The sequence below is a fragment of the Mirounga leonina genome, unplaced genomic scaffold (assembly GCF_011800145.1).
Source record: "Mirounga leonina isolate KUSES-001 unplaced genomic scaffold, KU_Mleo_1.0 Mir_170, whole genome shotgun sequence".
NCBI lineage: Eukaryota > Metazoa > Chordata > Mammalia > Carnivora > Phocidae > Mirounga > Mirounga leonina.
Genome location: NW_023270433.1, coordinates 34,749,977 through 34,770,688, shown reverse-complemented (window position 1 = coordinate 34,770,688; position 20,712 = coordinate 34,749,977). Strand labels below are relative to the sequence as shown.

At 37.7% G+C, this 20,712-nt stretch overlaps 1 protein-coding gene across 7 annotated transcripts in view; it reads right to left on the bottom strand.

Annotated features, from left to right (window-relative positions):
• Positions 1–1,657: 1,657 nt before the first annotated feature.
• Positions 1,658–20,712, bottom strand: part of RNF38 (ring finger protein 38) — a 119,466-nt gene continuing 100,411 nt past the window's right edge. For all 7 annotated transcript variants that reach the window (XM_035016300.1, XM_035016301.1, XM_035016306.1 and 4 more), the window contains 8 exons: positions 19,963–20,130; positions 18,541–18,711; positions 16,096–16,257; positions 15,224–15,330; positions 13,456–13,540; positions 8,793–8,914; positions 6,492–6,591; positions 1,658–5,129 (listed from right to left, as the gene is read on the bottom strand). In XM_035016300.1, coding sequence (XP_034872191.1) covers positions 5,067–5,129; positions 6,492–6,591; positions 8,793–8,914; positions 13,456–13,540; positions 15,224–15,330; positions 16,096–16,257; positions 18,541–18,711; positions 19,963–20,130 — 978 coding nt within the window. In that variant the 3' untranslated portion in view covers positions 1,658–5,066. The remainder of the gene's footprint in view (positions 5,130–6,491; positions 6,592–8,792; positions 8,915–13,455; positions 13,541–15,223; positions 15,331–16,095; positions 16,258–18,540; positions 18,712–19,962; positions 20,131–20,712) is intronic.

The following is a 20,712-nucleotide window of genomic DNA, read 5'->3' as shown; positions in this document are numbered from 1 at the left end:
TGGCTCAGATGGTTAAGCCTCTGCCTTCAGCTCAGGTCATGATTCCAGGGTCCTGGAATCGAGCCCCACATCGGGCTCCTGGCTCAGCGGGGAGCCTGTTTCTCCCTCTCCCTCTGCCTCTCCCCCTGCTCATGCTCTGTGGATATCTGTCTCAAATGAATAAAATCTTTAAAAAAAAACCAAAACAACAGTAGCCAGTGAGCTTTAACTGGCACATTCGACACACCCAAGGTTTAGTAGACGACTTAAGAATTTAACAAGGAAAAGATTTGTAAAAGGGTGAAATAAATGGGCAAAGATGAAGTCCTGGTTAGAGTCTACACTGCACATCGTATCTAAGGGCCTCTGTTGCTCACAGAAAATCTGCTGAATCCAGAGGCTTTCTAGGACAGCTGTTTTCCAGCTAGTGACTCAGAACCCAGGGCTGCCATCACCAAGGCAGAGGAAAAGAGAGCTGGCTTGTAAGTACTGCCACAGGGCCTGTGCTATAGGCCTTTGGTCTTTGGATTAGGGCAAAAATTACTGAGATATTTTATGTTTCCTCATACCAGGTCTTTGAAACCCAGTGTCTAAATGTACAGTACATCTCAGTTTGGACTGTCCACATTTCAAGTGCTTAAATAGCTGCATGGGCCTCCCTGCCTTACTGCAGGTAGGGAGTCATGAGAGCGTACAGCCGTTCAGACAGACAAGTTGTGGGTTTCTGGAGGCATTCAAAGTCCAACACAAGCATTCTTTCCAATATGCTGGAAAAATGAGAGCAACAATCAGGACTTGGTCACTTTACTGAATGTTTCTAACAGTTAGGTACTGGAGCCAGTCAGAGGGCGTCCTCCTCACAGGCCCCGAAAGAGGGAGGACGAGTGCAATCTCTTCTTCAGCCTCCACTTTGTTTCTAACTTTCCTTCTCAAGTACCACAGTCAGCAGATACATAGAAGTAGATGACTTTTATTCCTTTTTGGTCAAAGGAAAGGGATTATACAAATGTGTATAGAAAATGACAAACAGAGGCTCCTCCTATTATGTTGACAATAAGTCGGACGTAAGCTGTAGCTAATGGGGACAAATTTGCCCAGTTATCTATTGTCATCTTTTTTCCTGCATCTTATGGTTAACATATATAGAAAGGAATCTAGTTACCTACTATGTGGCCCTACTGTTCAATAAGCTTATGCCACATATGTAGGCTACCTTCAGCTATCTTCTTGGCTTTTTAATGGATATAATTCTGTTCCATAAGTTATGCTAGTTGTTTTCGTGCTTCTAAGATGTTTACACAAATGTGGAAAAAATCTGAAGTATAGTCTAAAAATTAAATCTAGCCGCAGGTGGGGTGCCTGGGTGGCTCAGTCATTAAGCATCTGCCTTCGGCTCAGGTCATGATCCCAGGACTCTGGGATCGAGACCCGCGTCAGGCTCCCTGCTCCGCAGGAAGCCTGCCTTCTCCCTCTCCCACTCCCCCTGCTTGTGTTCCCTCTCTCACTGTCTCTCTGTCAAATAAATAAATAAAATCTTTAAATAAATAAATAAATAAATAAATCTAGCCGCAGGTAGCTCAACAGCTCCATCTTCCTGCCAATATCTCCCTACAACCCTCCCTTCAAGTACATACAACCCTACCCCTTCCCTAACACAGTAACACGAAACACAACAATATGTTTTAAGTGTACATCATACATTTATTACCAACAACCCTCTCAACTCCAAAATTGGGCACAGGGATTAAAAATAAAAATTCATTGCACTACTTAGTAAAGCATTACTAGTAACTTTCATAAAAAATGTACAAACTTTGTTAAAAATTTATCAAGCCTTCAAATGATTTGGTTACAGATATTTATAATACGTACATTTAAAACTATATGTTAACTGATACAATGGAATATGATTTGAGGAAATGACTCAGCAAATGATTCCAAAAAACACCCCTGTAAGCTTTCGTAATCTGAAACAAACAGCAAAATGAGGTAACCAAATGTACCAACAGGGGGGGAAATAGCTTTCTAATGAAGGCCTAAAGATATCTGTGAAAAATATTCTCTTTGAGTTGGTAGATCTCATTCAAAATACTGTAAGAGGCCCAGATTTAAGAATCTTAATAAATCACATTTCAGAGAGTGTATAAAATCTAAATACGCTTTCACATTTTCCAGATTTTGCTCAAAAAAATTCAGGACAGAAAATCCTAATGAGATCTTGATACCTGGAGGCCTTGACTTGTTTTTTTTTTTGTTCTATTGGGGGGCGGGGAGCACGCTAAAATAATTCAAAAATGATAATTCATGCAAAACAACACAAAATGAAACCCCACAGCAGAGTTAAGATGGTAAAGCCAATATTGTTTTAGGAGAAAAGAGGAAGAAGGCAACAAACCAACATCTGCCTGCTATCTGGTGCATCGCTCAAGGTGACAACAGCTGGGCTTGAATCAACTATTCTTTCTTTTGCTAGCCATGAAGTTGCTCACAGTGGCTAGTCTGAGCTGGTTCAGAACACATGCAAGGTATGCTCCTAATACACACTAACCACTTAATAAGCAAATCTGTACACATCTCTAAGGGCCCCATGCAAAGAAAGACATTCCCAAAGAGAGATCAGTCACAAGAGTGCAACATTACTTCAGGATTTTACCAAAATAGACCCTGCTGCCTCCTAAATTGCCAACTGCCTCTCGAAAATTTGGTGGAAAAGGGATATTATGACAAGAATTCATCGTAAGAGGGAGGGAAGAAAGAGCTATTTTTCCTAGTCATTAGTACAATGTGCCTTGTTAATTAGGTATCTATATAAATTAGAAAAAGTGCTTTACTTGCATGCTTCAATAAAATGAATACTGAGTGTAGTAGTGTTATGTTAGATCTGTACAGATATAAATTTTTTGCAGCTATATAAAAGAGTCTATGTATAAGATGGGCTTTTGCCATTTTAAACATGATTTTTTATAATTAAAAAAAATAAAGATCAAACTATACGTGATTCATAATGTAGCTGATTATTATGCCTATGCCAATAATTTTGGTCTTCAACACGCTTTTTATTCATCAGGAACAGGTGGGGAACGTCCTAATGATTGAAAAGTAACATGTGCACCTTAGCACTGTTGAGATGTATTTCTGATGCACTGACAAATACAGGGGCAAACAGAAAGTGTGCAAAATCCTATTTGTCTGACTAGATAGAGGCAACAGTGTCTGGAAAAGGGCAAAATTGTGCTTCTGTGAGAATTGACTTTACTGAACTCTAAGCTGGGATGAGCTTATAGAGACTTCAAGGGAAGGCAAGTAGCATGGCAGTAACAAGTAGTTAACACTGAGTAGAAAACGGACACAGAGCCAACTGAAAGCTGAGTGAGGCTGGCAGCAAGTCATCACAGTCCTGACTGGGATTATGCAGCTTGCGCTACTGCAAACAAAGCAATGACCTCAACGGCAGGAAGAGACAGACAATGTTGAAGACAATAAAAGAACGAGGGAGGAATCAAAACATTGCTGGAAAAATGACTTTAAACAATCTAAATGATGCTCAATGGACCTATAAAAAAACCCCACACAGCTATGTATTATTTCAGATCAACTAAATGAAGGTCAATTCCTGTTTTACAGCATTATTTTTTATACAAAAATCAAATCTTCATTTATACTGCAAGTATTCTGGACCTGTTATATTAAATTTTTCTCTTTCAAACAAAAATTTTTTTAAAAAGCAATAAAACATCGAAGCACATCAGGTCTAAGACTTCGAGCTGTCACAGCACTTGATCCATCCTGGAAATGAGGGTTTCCATGAGAAGCACATTTACTGAGGGAAGAACTAGACAACTTTCAGAATTGGAGGTTGGCAGGTGAATCGATACAAACAGAAATACAGTTTCTTAAAACAATTTAGTTGCCTATGAGAGCTTAACAAAGAACGTATCAGAAGTCAAGCTGAATTAGCTAACAGATTTTGTTCTGGTGGAAGTAAAGGAGGTGAGACTTCATGGGACCAGCGATATTCTTAGAAATATATTACTCAAATATATTCAGAATAGACTACAATCCTAAACATTAAAAAAAAAAAAAAAATCACAGGTACTTCCTCTAAGAAGCTTACTGGAAATGTAAAGGAAAAAACAAGAAAGTATCAACATTCAAATCACTGATTGAAATGCTAATATTGCTAACTGATGATGTATGATATTGCACCTTCTTTTTGGAAACAGCAAGTTGGAGATTAAAAAAAAAAAAATTTTTTTTTTCCCACAACAGAATCAAAAAGTCCGGTTCATGGAGTGAGAAATCTGTTACACTTTTTCTTAAGTGACCCACTTGGGACCACCAGCGAAGAGAAGGTGACAGCTGCCTGAAGCAAAGGAAGAAGGCTTTTCTCATTCCATTCACTGGGAGGGAAGGGATGGAGTATTCAATGCTTATCGTTGATGCACCCTTAGCAATCAGTGTGCAACAGCAAACACAAGGGAAAAAACCAGTGTACAGTACTAGTGCTGTTTAAATAACACACCAGGTTATACATTGCAGCATACTTAACACTACACACACATTCTTGGTACATGCTGGTATATAGGAGCTCATCCACACATTAGCTACCATGCCCTCACACAAGTAGCTGCGCGCACTCTCTCCCACGCACAGATACATTTATCACCACAGTCATCCGCTGCATTCATTTCCACTCACAGTTTCTGAAGGCTCTATATAAGGTAGATTGCTATATCATCTGGAGCTACCACTTTTTATAAAAGCACATGCTAAAAGATCACGTCCACTGTAATCTTGCAGCAACACTCGGAATGATCACACAAAAACCAGGGAATGTTAGTGCACACACAAAATTAAGCTAAAGAAAAAGTCTTTGGAGTTCCAATCACACGGTTAGTATAACAATCCCATAATTGTGAAGACTAATTGTAAGCTTTTATAGTTGATTAAGTCACACAGTGCAAAGAAAGGTCCATTGACCCTTTTGGTAAAGGGAGGGCTGGAAGCCACACAGATTAAGTTCAATGGATAGTTCGTATATACATGTGATGAGGAACACCCAAACTAAATTTGTGCTCTTAGGTTGGTCATTCTGAATCCCGATGCACTTCTGAAGCATCAGCTCGGCAGATTGGGCAAGTACGATTTGCCTAAAACACAAAAGAGAAAACTTGTCTGAACTGTGATTTACACAATGTAACATGTGAAAAGCAATGAGCTATTTTTACTTCTCATATAGTTTTTACATTCTTTATTCCTTTAAAGTACAAAGCAATCATTTAATCTCTCTTTTTAAAAAATACACCACAAACTCAAAGACTTAGCAGCTGATGAATGATTTTTTTTTATAGGTCTGTTCCAACATATAGACAAGATTACCTATCACCAGTTTAGACAGATTTAATAACTAGCTTAAAATGACCTCTCAACAAATGGCACCACCATTTTCTGAGTTGCCAAAGCCAAAAAACTAAGTATCACCTGCTCTTACTTTCTGAACCACTTGATTCATCAAATACTCCCATCCGTACATTATAATAGCTCTCAAATCAGTCCTCTTCTTTTCATCCAGTTGCCAGTATTCCTTCTCTGTCTAGCCCAGAACATCACCATTCCATCTCAGAAATCTCTCTCCTTTTCCATTCTCCAAACGGCGGTCAGTCATCTTGATAAAACACAATCTCAGTCACAGCCTTCCACATCATTTCCAGGATCAAGTCCACACTCCCTCACACGCAATGTGACTACAATAAGCCAGTCACTGGCCGAATCTTTGAACATCTCTTCTCTTGCCACTCTTGCTAATCAGCCATATGCACTCTGCTGTTCTCTGATCAGTGTCTGTTCCTACACTGCAGGGCTGTGCATATATAATACTATCTTCTAAAAAGTTAAGACTCTCTGCCTTCAGGATTCGGCTTGAGCTAAACTGGGCACCCTTACTCTATGCTCACACAGAGGATGATTCTATTTTAACTCCTCTTTCTTCCTCACCAAATTGTGACCTTCCAACCCAGTGGTACTATTTCCTAATCAGACTACTCTTAAAAAAATAATAAAGTTGACTATTTTTAAATTATTTTACCGCATATTTTTATTCTATTATAAAATATAGAATTTGTGTCCTTTGGGTATTTCATATCTACAAAAGAGAAAATGATCAGAATTAAATAAAAGCACTAGTGGTTCATTTCCCATGTAAATCTCTGACAAAGGAGGTCCAGTGAGGTCCCCTTCTAAACTCTCACAGGAAACTGCCCCAGCAAGTTCAGGCCTCATCCCTATATTCCACTAGAAAGGACAGATAACTCATTTTCAAGTTTTGCACAATCACTCCCACAATGATGACTCTAGTTAATTTTTACTGGCCTTTTATCTTCATTTGCAGAAATTACTGAATATTTTGTCTCCTTACCCATCCTCCACCAAACAATGGACTTATTTTACATAAAACTATGGTCAATAACAAAGAAAATTCAGTGTTACTCTCTTCACTGATGCCATCACTTTACCTTAAGCCATTTGTCGACACACTTGGCATGGAACTCGTGGTTACAGGGTAAAACTCTAAGTAGCTGCCTTGACTCAAAATCACACATGCATACTACACACCTAAAAAAAGCAAAAAAGATCATTTAACCATAAATCCAAGTGGTTGTCTGCTTTATGACTAATGAAGCCTAGATAAAGCCATTTACCATCTCACTTTTCAAACTGTCATTTAAAGTTTATGACAAAATAATCTATCAATATCCTGAAAAAAATCATGATATTAAGACATTTAGAGTGCTTTGCTTTACTGAGAGATCATCAAGAACACTGGTTAGGGGCGCCTGGGTGGCTCAGATGGTTAAGCATCTGCCTTCGGCTCAGGTCATGATCCCGGGGTCCTGGGATCGAGCCCCACATCGGGCTCCCTGCTCCGCGGGAAGCCTGCTTCTCCCTCTCCCACTCCGCCTGCTTGTGTTCCCTCTCTGTCTCTGTCAAATAAATAAATAAAATCTTAAAAAAAAACAAAACAAAACACTGGTTAAACATCCAAGCTATCTTAATACTGAAGACACTATTAATATTCAACAAAATGGTGTTGAAACAATCAGACCTCTATATAAAAAGAATGAAGTTGGACCCCTATCTCACATGATATATGAAAATTAACTGAAAAGTGGAACAATGGCCTAAATTAAGAGTTAAAAACTATTAAGCTCCTAGAAGAAAACATAGGGGTAAATCTTCATGACCTTGGAATAAGCAATGGTTTAGCAGAAATGACACCAAAAGCACAAGAAACAAAAAAAGTAGATAAATTGAACATAAAAAAAAAATTGTGCTTCAAAAGACACCAGCAAGAAAGTGCAAAGACAACTTACAAAATGGGAGGTGTTTTTGAAAATCGTATCTCATAAGGGAACCACTTGTATGTGTAACATATAAATAACCTCTACAACTCAATAATAAAAAGACAACCCAATTTAAAAATGGACAAAGGATATTAACAGACATTTCTCCAAAGAAGATACAGGTGGCCAATAAGTACAGTAAAATAGCTCAACATCATTAGCCATCTGGGAAATGGAGATAAAACCTTAATAAGATACAACCTCACTCCCACTAGGACAGCTAGAATCAAAAGAAATAATAAGCAGCACTGGAGAGGATGTAGAGAAACTTTACATATTGCTGGCGGGAATGTAAAATGGTGTATCCACTTTGGAAAAAACTGGAAGTTCTCAAAAGGTTAAATAAAGTTGGGGCACCTGGCTGGCTCAGTCAGAAGAGCATGTAATTCTTGACCTCAGGGTTGTAAGTTCGAGCCCCCATGCTGGTTGTAGAGACTATTTAAATAAATGAATAAATAAAAACTTAAAAAAAAAGTTAAACAAAGCTACCATATGATCTATTAGACACCCAAGAGAAATGAAAACATATATCCCCAGAAAAATTCTGTACACAACTGTTCACGATATTATTACTACTACTAGTCAAAACATGGAAACAACCTAAATGTCCATCAACTGAGGAAGGGATAAGCAATATTTGGTTATCCATACAACGGAATATTATTTGGCCATAAAAAGGAAGAAGTACTGATAGAAGCAACATGATGGACCTTGAACACATTATGCTAAGTTAAAGAAGCCATACATAAAAGAGCATATATTGTATGATCTCATTAATGTGAAATGTACAGGACAGGCAAATTTACAGAGATAAAAAAGTAAATTAGTGGGAGGCTATACTGGACTAGATAGGGTTGGGGGAAAATGGGAAATGGCTGCTAGTGGGCAAGGTGTTTCTTTTTGGGGTGAAGAAATGGTGTACATTTGAATTTGAAGATGGTTGCAAAACTCTGAATATACTAAAAACCACTGAATTGTACACTTTACATGTGAATTAGGTCTCAGTAAAGCTGTTACTGAAGATACCATAATAAGCAGAATATTTGGGTAAAAACCTCAACCTGTACATGTACGAGACTCTTCAATCTTACATAAAATATTCTAAAGTTTGAAATAGAAACCATAAAATTTCTAGGCAACCTAAAAATCCAGAACAGGACGGTCGAACAGAACTTTCTGAGATAGAAACGTTCTACATCTAACACAGCATCATTAGTGAGTGTAATAAAGAAACTTAACTTTTTATTTAATTTAAACAGCCCCACATAACTAGTGGCTATCTTACCAAACAGCACAGGCCTGGAGTATGCAATAGAGACTACTTATCTTTATCAAGTTACCCTTGACTCTCAAGCTTTATTTTATAAAGGTAGAAAAAGAAATTTCAGAGTGATGTAGGAAAGATATACTTACAAAGTCTGTTCTGACTGGTGGTTGTTAGGATTGAACCGATAAGAAGGAAGCTGTTCGATATCTGCTTTAGTCAGTCCTCGAGGCTTAGCCTCTCCCAGTCGCTCTGCCAGGTTTAACAGGGCCTAGAGAGGGAAAAAGGAGACAATTTTCATCTCTCTTAAAAATTTTTTTTTTTAAAGATTTTATTTATTTATTTGACAGAGATACAGTGAGAGAGGGAACACAAGCAGGAAGAGTGTGAGAGGGAGAAACAGGTTTCCCAATGAGCAGGGAGACAGATGTGGGGCTCGATTCCAGGACCCTGGGACCATGACCTGAGCCTAAGGCAGACACTTAACGACTGAGCCACCCAGGCGCCCCTAAATTTTTTTTTTAAGGATTTTATTCATTTGTGAGAGAGCGAGCGCGCACAGGCAGGGGGAGAAACAGGCCCCCCACTGAGCAAGGAGCTCGATGTGGGACTCGATCCCAGGACCGTGGGATCATGACCTGAGCTGAAGGCAGATGCTCAACCGACTGAGCCACCCAGGTGTCCCTCTCTTTAAATTTTCTATTTCAATAATCAAAAAAACCCTAAAAGCAAACAAACAAAAGAAAAACTCAACCTTTATTATGGAAAATTTTAAATATATACAATACTAGAAAAACAGTATAATGAATTTCCACATGCCTATAACCCAGGCTCAACAATTCATGACTAATTTCATCGAGTACTATCCACTCCTAAAACCCCAAATTATTTTGAAACAAAGCTAAAACATTATATTTAATTGGTAAAATCGTTCTGTGTGTATCTTTAAAACAATCTGTCTACCTCAGCACGTCTGACATTTGGGGCTGGACAAAATTTTACTGTGGGAGGGCTGTCCTTATACACTGTAGGATGTTTAGCAGCATCCCTGGCCTCTAGCTGCTGGATGCCAATAACCCCCTACCCCCAGTTGTAACAGCCAACAAGGTCTCTAGATGTTGCTAAATAGCCTCTGGGAAATAAAACTGTCCCCAAGTTGAGAATCACCCTTCTAAAAAATAAAAGACATTTTAAAAGAATATAACCACAATAACATCATCACACCTAAAAAATTAACAATTCCTTAAATGTCAAATGCCTCTGATTGTTTCAATTATTTTCAAAAACTTTTTTTTTTTAAGATTTATTTTTTTGTCAGAGAGTGAGAGAGAAACAGAAAGCGCACAAGTAGGGAAAGTACAGAGGGAGAGGGAAAAGCAGGCTCCCCACTGAGCAAGGAGCCCCATGCAGGACTCGATCCCAGAACCCCGGGATTATGACCTGAGCCAAAGGCAGATGCTTAACCAACGGAGCCACCCGGGCATCTCTCAAAGGAGTTAATTATTTGGGTCTGGACTGAGAAGACTAGGCCAGAGTTTATCATTAATAAAGTCTAGGTTGGAGGGACGCCTAGGTGGTTCAGTCGGTTAAGCACCTGCCTTTGACTCAGGTCATGATCTCGGGGTCCTGGGATCGAGTCCCGCATGGGGCTCCTTGCTCAGTAGGGAGCCTGCTTCTCCCTCTGCCTGCCTCTCTCTCTCTGACAAATAAATAAAAATATTTAAAAAAAGTAGTTTGTTCAAATCAGGATCCAAATAAACCCATATATTACCACTGCTTGGTATGTCTCTAGTATCTTTTTTTACTCATATCTGTTGAACAAATCAGGTCAATGGCTTGCTTGTATAAATTCCCAGTCTGAAGTTTGCTGACCGAACCTACCTCTACCCTGAGACTTGTGTTTTCTTGTCCCTTGTACTTCCTATAAATTGGTAGCTTTGACTATTTCCATAAGGCTCATCATGTCTACCTGTTATGTTAGCAGCCACTAATGGAACACTGCTTAGGTCCATTAGTCCATTAAAGATGGCAAAATGGTAATATTCTATCACTTTCTTATTTATTAGATGAAATATTACTATACTGAGCCAGTGTCCCTTATCAAACTGTACTCAGTAGCATAATTTAAATAGAAAATGCAGGAAAAGACCAGTGAGTTACTTATTTTTTGAAGTTATCACTAAGAAATCATGGATTTTAAGACCGTTAGCTTCCATTATGCTGTTATCATGCTTATTGATTTTATGCCAGTACCTCCTTTCTCCCAGTTTTCAATGGCTCTAATTACTCATTTGCTTTATCCTACAATCTGGCAGCCCTTCGTATGCTGCTTTCCCCTGTTTTTTTAGGCAGTTGCGGGGTTAAGAGAATGGCTAATAATGAAATGATGATGGACAATGAGAGAAACAGAATCAATTTCCCAAAACCTCAATAATTAATGATATGATAGTTGTGTCTTAATATGATGACCCCACAATGTTGTTTTTGGTACAGCTTATTTGGAGAATTGGGTCATCTAAATAAATTGCTCCCCTTTACCATGCACACTTCTAAGTCCCTCTAAAATGGTAAATGGTAATTTGTTAAATTTAATTGATGCCAATTACAATTAGCAGATAAAATTTAGGATATAGCTGATGTAAATCTTTTATACCTCTATTATATATACTATAGGACACTGTGGTCATTAAAAACAACTTGTAACAATTATATTCAATAAAGTATGTTCATTAAGTCCTTACTGGATGGAGGCTATAATGATAATCAAGCCTTCAATGAATTTATATGATCTAGCAACAAGATAAACTAAAGTCAGGACATGATTAATATGCATAGTTTTATAAGAACTTTACACAAAAAGGAGGGAGGGAATCGTTGAGATCTGGGAATGGACTATAAATGCTTTTCACAGAGGTAGTATTTTTAGCTAGGTCTTAAAAGACGGTTATATTTCCAAATGTAGAGGAGGGGGAAAGTTCTTAGGCAGAAGGACAAGGGTAATAAAGGCACTTGGGAAAGAATGCAGAGGATAAAAAAAAAAAAAAAAAAAGAATGCAGAGGATAGATTCAAAACCAGAAAAGCAAGAGTCTTGACTGGATTAAAGTATGGCTGCAAAAGATCAAACATACTTAACCCAAAGTACAGTTTAGAAAGGTATTCCAATGCCAAATAAAAAATATTTTTCTTTCTCTCCTTTTTTTAAAGATTTTATTATTTGTGTGAGAGAGAGAGAAAGAGAGAAAGAGCACGCACAAGCGGGGGTAATGGCAGGCAGAGAGAGAAGGAGGCCCACCACCGAGCAAGGAGCCCGATGTGGGACTCGATCCCAGACCTGAGCCGAAGGTAGCCACTTAACAGACTAAGCCACTCAGGCGTCCTAAAATATTTTTCCTATGTTGGGATGGTATCACTGTTTTTCCATAATCTATTTAAGAAGAGCTGTCCTCTTCAGCAACATTACTTATGACTTAATTTTAGTACAGAATACCTAAAGAATAACCAACTCCTTTGCATGAAATTAAAGTCATGCAAGTGTAGAAACAAAACCAGGAAATTATTACAGCCCCTTTCTCACTCTAGAAATCTGGAACTGGAATCCAAAGGGCAGTGTGGTGTGATTATATAGGTAGAGGGAAAATGATGTAATACCATTTTGAAAACTATATAGTATTTGGCCTGATCTCTTCCACATGTGTTAAAATAAAACCAAAGGTGCTTTAAGATTATGTGTGTTAAGCTTCTCTTCTCTGTCCCTAGGTTCTATTCACACTGTATAAATAGAGACTGAGTAAGGCTGGGGTGAGAAAGGTAACTAGCAGTATAAAAAAAAGTCACAAAAAAAGTTATATTGTCACTCACATTCAACAATACAAAGTTACCTTCCAACCCCTGAACTGCACCTCCCATTCCTAACCTCAAATAATATATTATATAAATATATAAAATATAAGCTACTTGACTTGCTGTCTTCTTTCATTCTGCCTTCTTCATGAACTATTGCAATCTTTTTCGCAGAGCATCTTCTTTTGCAAGCCCCCTATGCAAACCCGACACTACCACAAACCATTCAGCAATGAATACCTGATTCTAGTATTAAGTCTCTCAACTTAAACCATATTTAAGAATTTTAAGAATAAAAAAGAAAAAAGTCTCTCAAGATCTACTCTTTTATATTTACAGTTCCCATAGTTCAGAATCGCATGGTTCTATAATTTGCTCAACCTATTAAATAAGTTTTCCTTCCACTAACGTCTAACCATTCCCATCTATTCCTTCTTGCTACTAATAGAGTTTTGTAGAGTCTGATGCCATGAGAACCAAAACATTTAGCAGCTCTTTCCTCCCACAATAGTCAAAATTATGTCTCTAGCAGGGCACACATACTCAACAACAGCCAGTTGAGATTTTCAATCAAATCTCTATTTTCTCCCTTTCACTTAAAGCCACCAACAGTGTATCATGCCTCAAGAATATCCAGCCTTCCCTACCTCAATCTCATGCATGAAGCAGCTTTTCCATCCTTTAGGAACCAGCTCAAACACAATCTTTTCAGAACACCCAATCACAATTCACTGTTTTCTCATTATAACTGTATGTAATTCTAATACAGCACCAAGCTTATCTTGTTATCATAGCTATATGGTACATGTAGAAATATCCTAAGGATACTGACCACTTTGATATATTTGTATTGTGAAACATACAAAGGATATATCAAATGCATGTTTAATTAGGTGAATGAGTGAATGAGTAGAACAATACTTCTTACGCATATAACACTACCCAAACAAACTCATAGTTCACCGACTGACCTCATAATTTTCTACTTCTCCATCTTCCACGTCCAATTCAAAGCTGAAAGTTGGGCCCACTGCAGGTGGCACTGGGAGCATTGATCTGCAGTGAAAACAACCAACACTAGCATTGATACACTGGTACATTACTTCAAAGAACAGTTTGGGAAGAATAAGGTTAATGCTAAAAGAATAAAGAATGGTCAGTGTTAATCAGTGGCAACTCTTTAAAGAAAAGGACTTTACTAGAGATAAAAACTGACATTAAAAAAATACAATTCACAATAGCATAAAAAAATGAAACATCAGGGATTAATTTTTTTTAAAGATTTTATTTATTTTATTTATTTGAGAGAGAGAGAGCGAGCACATGAGGGGGGGGGAGGGTCAGAGGGAGAAGCAGACTCCCTGCTGAGCAGGGAGCCCAAGGCGGGACTTGATCCCGGGACTCCAGGATCATGACCTGAGCCAAAGGCAGTCGCCTAACCAACTGAGCCACCCAGGCGCCCCATCAGGGATTAATTTAACAAAACACCTGCAACACCTATATAATTAAAAACTAAAAATACTACCAGGAAAATTTTTTAAAAAATTAATAAATAGAGAAATATACTGTTAAGCAGACTAGAAGATATCAATTCTCTTCCAAAACTGATCTATAAATTTCATGCAACCCCTACTAAAATCCCAGCAAACTCTATTTTAGTAGAAACCAATCTGCTGATTTTAAACTTTACATGGATCATGTAAGACTTTAAATAATCTTAAGAACCAAGTTCTGATACCATCTGATTTTAAGACTTATAATACAGCTAAAATTATCAAAATAATGTGGTATAGGAACATGGCCCTCTGTATAAAGACATTTCCTAGTCTTCTTAGAAGGTAATTACAGATTTGAGACTGAATTCTGGCCAGTGGGAAGTAGGCAGGAGTAATACATGCAACTTCTATGAAAGTATCCTTGAGAGGAGGCAGGTAGGCAGAGAGATCCATTTTCATTTTTGCTAGTTGGAGTGTAGATATAATGGCTAGAACCCAAAGAGCCAACTTCAATCATGTAGAGAAAGCCATAAAATTTTGAACATGGTAGAACCATTCCTTAATTATGGGGCTAACAATCCCTGAACTGCCTACTTCTGAACTCATTAAATGAGAGAAATTCAAAACTATCATGTGTAACCCTTGGGCATTTGTTACAAACTTAACCCTAACAGTATTTCTAAGGCACAGAAATGACTTCTCTGTCCCTCTTTCCTTGGGAAAGCAGCAACATCAAAAGCTGGATATTCGGGGCACCTGGGTGGCTCAGGTCATGATCCCAGGGTTCTGGGATCAAGCCCCATGTCGGGCTCCCTGCTCGGCGGGGAGTCTGCTTCTCCCTCACTCCTTGCCCCTCCCTGCTGCGTGCATGTGCGCACTCTCTCGCTCTCTCTCAAATAATAAAATATTAAAAAAGAAAAAAAAAAGCTGGATATTCAAAGGTGGCTAGTGATCACAGCTGTAAGAGAGGCAAAAATTGTAAACTTTTCTACCTTTGATTTTTTAACCTTATGACCTATTTTCTGGCTCACAAATTTCTTCCTCTCCCACTTCTCCCTTGTTCTTGGCTCTTCTCTTTATTTCACCCTTACATAGTTCCCCATCCCCACCCCTTAACATTAAATAAAAACAAATCTCTAACACACCCTAAATCATATGTCACATAGAAGATATTCATAAAAGAAAGAGAATGTCAAGGGCATCAAAATTCAGAATTCACTAAAATGAGAAAAACAGAACTTACAATACATATGGTAGTAAGCTGGGATGATAAGGGGGAGGTGGTATTGGCTGCTGGGATCGATATCTACTACGTCCTGTGAGCCTCCGAGGCATAAATGGAGGATAAGGCTGTAGGAGAAAAATGTTAAAACAATTTAAGATCATTCTACTTTTGTAACTATTTATTCTGTCGAATGATCTCTCTTCCTAAAAAACCTACAAAATTCCTTACTATTTAAGTAACATTTGGTATTTATTAAAAGCATAAATACAACAACTAGTTTAAAAAATACACTTAGTTGTATTTTTTAGTGGTTGGGGCACCTGGGTGGCTCAGGCAGCTTGGCATCTGACTCTTGATCTCGGCTGGGGTCAGGATTTCAGGGATCAAGTTCCACATCAGGCTCCGAGCTTAGCGTGGAGTCTACTTGTCCCTCTCCCTCTGCTTGCACCGCCGCCGCCACCCCCGCCCCCAGCTTTCTCTTTCTCTCTAGAAATAAATAAAATCTTTAAAAAAAGAAAATACACTTAGGTGATTTTTATTTATTTATTTATTTTAAAGATTTTATTTACTTATTTGACAGAGACAGACACAGAGAGAGAGGGAACACAAGCAGGGGGAGTGGGAGAGGGAGAAGCAGGCTCCCCACTGAGCAGGGAGCCCGATGTGGGGCTCGATCCCAGGACCCTGGGACCATGACCTGAGCCAAAGGCAGACACTTAACGACTGAGCCACCCAGGCACACTTAGGTGTATTTTTAAATACAATTTTCCAACCAAATGCTTTCAAGAATACATTTAAAATTCTAAATATGTAGAGTTACATAGAAACAACTCAAAACAAGTAAGTTATCAGAGCAAGTAATAGATTAATAACCATGAATGAAAACTTACTACTCCGAAGGACACCTCCTGATGCAAAGGATCATGGGTTAAGAACTGCAAAGGAGCTGATGGAGGTAATGTTGGGGGATGGGCTGATGGAGGGTAAGTAAAACCTCCTACTGGAAGATGCTCTCCTAAGAGTTCCACTTCATTTTCTATCCTTTGCAGAGGCTGAGGGAGGAAAAAAGCAAACTAATATATTAATATACTACCAGTGTTTAGACTATGTTTTAGAATAAAAATTAACCCCCCCCCCCAAAAACACCTTTAAGGTCATGTATTTCTTGATGTTTACACCAATCTAAATTTATACATGTGGACATACAGACTATAGTAAAATCTTCCTATCTTTAATTGGATTTCAGTAAAAAAATCTCTGAAACAGGTCATTAAAACATTTCCGCTATCCATTCAAAGATAACATTTTACTATTTGAAATTTCTCTTAAAAAGGAGACTGAAAGTATATGAAAGTTAAAATTGCTTTTTAGTCATGATACACTGACCTACTCAAAATTTTTTCAGACATTTAATTTTTAGTATATGAAATTAAGCAGGTGTATATTTATAAATCAGAACCAGGGCTAAATGGGATAAGATAGAGCAGGCATGATGCTATATTAGAAAGCTTATGAGCTTTGGCATTAGACAGATTTGCTGTTGTCACTAATCAGCCATGTGACTTTTATATAAATAACTTAATATGAACCTCAATATTATCTAGAGGACTCACAGGTTCACTGCCTACTTCAAAAGCATGCTATGAACACTGAGACAATGTACAAAAGCAAAGCACACAGCATGTTTCTTCTTGACAATAGTTTTACTGAGATATAATTCACATACTATAAAAAAATCACCCTGCAAAAGGATACAATTCAGTAGATTTTAGTAGTTCACACAGGACCTGTGTGAACATCACCACTATTTAATTCCAGAGCCCCCCTCCTCCTCCAACCCGTACCCATTAGCAGTCTACTACCCCATTTTTCCAGTCCTGCCCAAGCCCTGGACAATCGCCAATCTACTTTCCATTTCTACAAATTTGCCTATTTAGGACATTTCATAAGTATGTGTCATTTGTATCTGGCTTCTGTCACTTAGCATAATGTTTTCAAAGCTCATCCATCTTGTAGTTTATCAGTATTTCATTCCTTTTTATAGTTGAAAAATGATTCACTGCATCAGTTGATGGACATCTGAAGTCCGCTTTTTGCTGTTAGGAATAATGCTGCTATGAACATTTATGTACATATTTTTGTGTATCCGTTTCTCTTAGGAACATGTATTCTTCAAAGTTAGTCTGACTTCCTCCTGAAGTTAGACAATATCAACACACTGTTCACTATTCAAACAAAATTTCACTTTAGTTTGGGAGCTTATATATGCTTGAGAGAAATCCCAACTGCTGACACTATGACACCACAAGTGAACCTAAGTTCTGATTTGGCTATGTGACTGGACCTTTTAAAGGATTCCAAACTCAAACATAAGTGATAGCAAAATTTTGTTTTAACCTTGAATTCTCAGGTACTGGAAGCTAAGGAACATCCTGGCATCAATCCTGCCCTGATTCTAATAGAAGATTTTCTTGTAGAAGTAGTTATAACTTTTTGGATTAGCCAAACTTCTGTCCTAATTGGCTTCTATAGTTGTCAGAAGAGTATCCATGTTAAGTTCATCTCTACCTGAAACCCAGCATGGTGTATAAATCCTTAGTAAAGGATGGTTAGGTTCTGCTAGAATACATGGTCAAGTTCCTTTCACAGGATGGAAATCTTCTCCCTTAACCATTCCATATGTTCTCTTACCTGTTCTTCCTGAATGACAGTTCAGCTGTTTAACTTGGCCTGTCCAAAAAACATCTGGGCCTCCTTCCTGTGCCCTCCCTTCCACTTCTACAGTGCTTATACCTCCTCTAACCCCAATATGCCTCTCAGCTAAATTCCAGTCCCAAGACAGAATTAACTATGTTAATAGATGATCTCATCTTTTCATCAGAATATAGTAGAAAAACAGGACTTCAAAAAAACCCAGAAAACAAAGAAAAAAACAACTGAGGCTCAGAAATTTACTTTACTTGCCTAAATGAATGTAATTATTATAGCAAGTATAAACAATTTTATAATACTTTCATTTTCCAAGATTTCAGAAATACATAAAAGGAAAAAAGAGAACTGAATTTTTCGTCAGACTTACTTCCTGAAAGACTGCAGATATGAAGGAACAAATTTAAATTATACAAAAGAACTAGAAAAATTTAAGCAACCAAGATAATTTTAGGTAAAGATGTTTATATTAATTTGTATGTCTGTGAATTCCCTAATTCTTTTAAGAACCAGAAGAATGCCTAAATTATAGTTTTTAAATGGTAACAAATTACATGTACTAAATTAATCTGTCTCTTAGGTCTACACATTCTCTGAAAATTAAAGACATAAGAGTAGATACCTACCGATCGTGATTGCTGTGTTTGGAAAGGGACAAACTGGCCTGGTGGTGGCAAATGAGGAGGATGATGGGGAGAAAGGTGAGGAGGATGTAAAAGAAATGGGTCACTAGAAATAAGGGGTGGGAACGCAGCATATGGTACTGGTAAGTGCTGAACTGAACATGCTTGAAGCATCTGTAAAAGAAATCGTTATTTGTTGTTTAATGTTTCAATATATAACTAGTAATAATAATTTTTAAAAAATCTATCACTGAGATTGAAATGTCATTGCCATATCCCGCTCAAATTCATACCAAAGTGTCTTAATGACCTACATTAACAATGAAATAGTAGTGTATTTTTGCATCTATCAGTAAAATACTGGTAACTAGTAATTATTCTGCATTTTATATCGTTCTGACACATCAGTCAAAACACCTAACTTCCTCTTTAGCTTTTTGACACCTATGAAATGGGGTGAAAAGTGCTGCATAGAAGAGGAAGCTCCTTCTACTTGACTGAAGAAGCGGATATTACTGCCTTCCCTTCCAAGAACCTCTCCTTTTCAATCTTACAAAAATTTTATATAATTTTGATATTTATTAAGAGCCCAACTCACTAAGTGCCTTTTATGTTTTGTCTCTCAATATTTTAGTCTGCTAATTCAGCACACTGATTCCATAATCCATTATTGAGAAACCAAGGTTGGGATAAATGAATACATTAAACTACTGTTGGTATTTGTGTGTTCCTTTTAATCTCACATTCAAATAAGGATATTAGGATTATATTTAGTTTCAGCAAAGTGCTTTACTTCGAAGACCTTAGACAAGTCATTTAAATTCTCTGGATTTCAGCGACCTCATTTGTGAAATAAGGAGGTTGGACTGGGGGTTGGTGGATTAAAGGATAAAACGTAAGCTTAAGAGTCAGAAAGAAGTGGGTGTGAATCACTGCTCTCTCATACTAATTATCTCTGTGACATTAAGCAAGTCATTTTCAATTTCATCATCTAGAAAATGGGGATACCACTTTCACCACAGGCTTCCTACAGTAAGAAATAAGACCAAGCACTCAAAGTGCCTGCTAAAATCCAGTAAGTGCTTAGACTATTATTGTTGATCACTAAAGCCTGTGAGACTAACTTACTAACTAGTTCAATATCCTATGTTAGTACCTTAAACCCAGCCTTTATCAAGGTTTAATTATAAACAGTGTTGATACATGCTTTGTCTTCAGGATATTCAAATATGTATAATTTAATTTGAAAATATACCAAGTTTTAAAGTTAATTTTATTAAACTGTTACAGTATGCTTTGAGATTGCTGTTGCAATAAAATTGCCTTTTTTCACTTGAAAATGAAAAGCGTTTTTACAAAGAGCACTCTTCAATTCTGTTTGCTTACAGAACACACTTAGCCCTTCTAAGGGGACGGCAGACTTACTGGAGGAGGCACACTACAGACAGGGAGGTGCTGTCCACTGAAAACCACAGAGCATCCTGGGACCTGTTGTGTACTGCAAGCAGGGATGTGCTGGCCTGTGCAGAGTGGGATCCCATGTGGTGCCACTGTTGTTACTGTGTAAGAAACAGGGACAGTGCCCTGATGGAGCTATTAGGAAAGAAAAACAGAACCTTAGAACTTCAGCTGTTTGAATAAAAAATCAACTATCAAAAATTAAAATCTGGGCCGTTATTGATTCCCCTCTCATCTGCACAGAGTTTCACAATGTACTTCTCCAATAGTTTCAACCAGAATATTCTTTGTCATTGTATAGGACATCTGTTTCAAGAAAAGTGTATGAAACCCACAGAACTGAGACTCAACTTGACCCTCAAAAAGACTTGAAAAGTCCAGGAGAATAATAAACTGCTGTATTAACTCTTCTAGTCTGCTTTATAGAGAAAACTTTTCTGAAGAAACTTGGAAACATGAAAGCTGTATCTTCTAATACCTAGCCACATCCAACAGGAAATTTTTTTTTTAATTTAAATCCAACCAGTAAAACAATGTAAAGTAGAATAAAGAAAGTTAAATTAATTTCCTTCTCTCTTGGCCAGTCTGATTCCTATCCTACCTGAGGCAAACAATGTTAATAACATATAATCCTTCAACATCTTTCTCCATGAGCATATGAATATATACAAACAGATTACCCACAAATTGTCATGTTTTTTTTTTCCCCTTAACATA